Here is a 3,380-nt window from a genome sequence, read left to right as displayed (position 1 = left end):
ATCACAAAGTTCAATCTCAACAACTATTGTCACTATAATATCATAATCATAAAAATTAAAGGAATTAAACTAGAGGTATGAGATAGGAGAAGTTTCCAAAATCCAAGGCTCAAAGAGTTCATCCATACATCTTGAGAAGGTTGAGCATGCCTAGCCACTCCTTATTTGGACCTCCATAACTTCTCTTTGAAGACCATCAAAAGAAACTACCATGGAAGAGCACTTAAAGAACACACCTTGATGAGGTGGAAGGAATGGAGATTCTTTTTTTTTTTTTGGTGGGGAGGGGGGGGAGTTGTGCAGACTGTGCATGTTCCCACTATTTCTCTGAGCAAAGTTGTTCGTATCACAATGTTTATTGTGTCAGCTTGACCTTTCATAAGTGGAGACAGAATAAAAGGTTCACAATAAATATGCTTACCACCTGCTCTTGATTCAACACACATCCAAGTGGATGATCTTATTTTTTTTCTCCAACTACAATAATCTATTTTAATCAAATCCATGAATTTAAATTATTTTTCCTTTTACACACATTGAGAGTTTAATGTTGGGTTTGGATGGTGAAATAGATGGCTCAAAGGTGAAGAAGTGGTCCAGTGTTTATGGGTGTTCTTTGAAAGAAGAAGAAGAAGAATAAGATGGAGGTGGAAGGAGGGTAACGTTAACACGTGAAATCATCATACTATAATTCTTATATATTTATTTATTATTTACAATTTTTTTAGAATTAACGTATTAGTATGTATGGTTTTTTCATCTTTTGAAAGATTTTAACATTTTTATAACAATATGTACAATTTGGTATGCATTTACATTTTCTGATTACAAGATTATGTAAAAAATTATTGATGATAAATATTAAAAATTAAAAAAATAAGCATAATATATTGATTGCTTTCATAGAAAATCATGTGTTTGGGAGATTTTGACATATTTTTCGGCTATCAAGTTGTCAATGAACGCCAAACCGCACTATCAAAAGTTCTTTCTATTTTTCAGTTCATCTAACTTTGATGTAGAGGCAGAGGCTAAACAATAAAGACTTGTTGCCACTTCGGGTCTATAAAAATGCATGCAAGAACTCAGTAGCCAGAACTCTACAGACTACTATGCCTTGAAGTTCAGGATATCTTGAGGATTTCAATTCTAGTTAGTTGCAGAGCTACGACACCTTGAAAGATTTAGCAAAAGAAAAACAAAAACAAAAAGCAACTGACACCATATATTAGGTCAATCACAATGTTTTTCCCCCCAGTAACAAGGTCAATCACAATGTTAATAATAATAGAAAAAGAAAAGACAAAATCAACCGAATCCTAGTGTGAACCACACTAGAAAATTCTTGGAAAGGGGCTAGGGCACTCTATCTACATTCTACACCTTCGTGCCATTGCCAGTAATATCCCACTCTACTTGGACCAATATGCATCAGAAATCATCATAGATTTTTATGTGTTATATGAGCAATGTATGATGACAGTTTCTGTGCAAGAGTTATTATTGTTATACATACTCTGCGTTCTACCAAACCATGGATCTATAAACTTCACTTTCCACATGACAATAAGAAGCTCGAAAGATGTACCTTTGTTCGACAAAACTAAATTTAGCACTGTTGCGGATTTACCTGGCAACAGACTCGGAATAAAAAATCAGAGCCTAAATAAAATACCCAAATTTGGAGATGCCAGAAAATAGCAAGCGTTGAACAGTCAAACGAAATATTTTCTCCATACCCAATCAAGAACAACAAATTCTCAGAATGAATGTCTCCGTACTATCAAGAGGGCATCGCAACAAAAGGCTACAAATTATTTAGCAAGTCCCGACTTCCAAAGCCACGAATGACAATGTTTTCCCAAATTGAACTCCAAACTTTGTGGGTGTTACGAATGCAAGAGAGTGCCCATTCAGGAGTATTCATCAGGCAGAGCTATAATTATAATTCATTTTGCAGAAGCAAAAGCAGCATTCTTCACAAAACCAGAGTATTGAAGCAGACCATACGCTTTATAACTAGATATCAGATTGTCACAACCACACGGTCCATATATATTCCTCTGAGTATTCAATGTTTAGATACATTTTTTATGCTGTTTATGACGACAGTGAGTACCTATAGTAACTAGGGCAATGAGAAACCACTCTTTTTACAAAGAGTAATCAAACACTAGGCTTGCGCTCGAATGCAGTGCCAGGGTCGTCTTGGCTCGGGAAAACCTCGAGCCCCGTAACCACAGCATCAGGGGGGCCTCGGCGACACCTTTGCTCCATTTCCTGCACCGCTTCAGGGCTTCCGGAGAATAGAGCCTCCACAGACCCATCCTTCCTGTTTCTCACCCAACCTTTCAACCCCAATTGCGTCGCATTTTCAATGGTCCAATTCCTGTACCACACACCCTGAACCCGACCCTTGATCATAACCCTCTCCTGCACACGAAATTCACTAAAATGCATTTGATAAAAAAAAAAAAATCCCCAAAAGGGCGACACGACCAAGAAACGGAAGAGACTGATAAAATTGAACAAGGAAGAGAAGCGAGAGCATACCGTTTTGATGGGAGAGGAGTGATCGGAGGCGGAAGAAGCTGGAGGAGAGGTCATTAGGGAGACAGAACGTCGAAAAGGAGGTGAACTAGGTTGGCGCAGAAAATGAAGAGGAGAAGGAGGAAGAGGAACAGGATGGCAAAGCGGAAGAGGAAGATAAGGAGAATGAGAGTGAGAAAGAGGGAAATAGGAGAGTCTAGAAGCACCACTAGCATTGATCCACATATTCCGGTGCATCCGAGATGGAGGGAATCTGGGCCGGGACAGAACAAGTGTTGACAGAGAACGGGGAAGTGAGATTTGCCGATGCCATTCGATCAGGCTGGCTTAGATTGTCATATAATTTTGGTGCGGTGGTTGTCAAAACACTGTTGTAGAGTTTTCCAATGGTGACGTTGATAACTTGTCGGTGTGGATGTGATTTCTGGAAAAAGGAAACGAACTCTCATATGGCCGAGGATTCCATGCCAGTTGGACTCAACCCTCTTCAGATAGTAGAACCCAAAATACGAATCCGGGCACGTCCCACAAAAAAGCGACGACGAGTGTATCAATCTAATTGGGCAGGCAGGCAGGCCACAGATGAAGGCCCATTGGTGAATTTTATTCTAGAGTGGCTGTTTTTGTTGCCCTCCAGTTTTTTACCCATCTAGGGTTTGTCATTGCAAGTTCCAATCTGGCCAATGCCTGAAACATCATCTTGCAAGAGTTTTCTCAAATTATTTGGTAGATGATCCAGATCAAAAACACAAAGTCTTGGTATTTTCTTCTTCTTTTAGTTCTAAAAGTAAAAATTATATAATTAATTCATATAGGGTTTTTACAAAAAG

At 38.8% G+C, this 3,380-nt stretch overlaps 1 protein-coding gene across 2 annotated transcripts; it reads right to left on the bottom strand.

The window, feature by feature from the left end:
* Positions 1–2,031: 2,031 nt before the first annotated feature.
* On the bottom strand, positions 2,032–2,984 carry LOC129297621 (uncharacterized). 2 transcript variants are annotated; one of them, XM_054935954.1, is made up of 2 exons: positions 2,554–2,984; positions 2,032–2,403 (listed from the first exon to the last, which is right to left on the bottom strand). In XM_054935954.1, the coding sequence occupies exons 1-2, from the start codon at positions 2,785–2,787 to the stop codon at positions 2,167–2,169; spliced, it is 471 nt and encodes a 156-aa protein (XP_054791929.1). In that variant the 5' UTR covers positions 2,788–2,984; the 3' UTR covers positions 2,032–2,166. The 2 variants fall into 2 exon arrangements, with proteins under 2 accessions (XP_054791929.1, XP_054791928.1); XM_054935953.1 differs by having other exon boundaries at positions 2,032–2,433; positions 2,554–2,964.
* Between the last annotated feature and the right edge of the window lie 396 nt (positions 2,985–3,380).

This window comes from Prosopis cineraria, unplaced genomic scaffold, assembly GCF_029017545.1.
Source record: "Prosopis cineraria cultivar Desert tree isolate PC_DT_omini unplaced genomic scaffold, ASM2901754v1 PC569, whole genome shotgun sequence".
Classification (NCBI taxonomy): domain Eukaryota; kingdom Viridiplantae; phylum Streptophyta; class Magnoliopsida; order Fabales; family Fabaceae; genus Prosopis; species Prosopis cineraria.
This window is presented reverse-complemented; position numbering and strand designations above follow the sequence as displayed.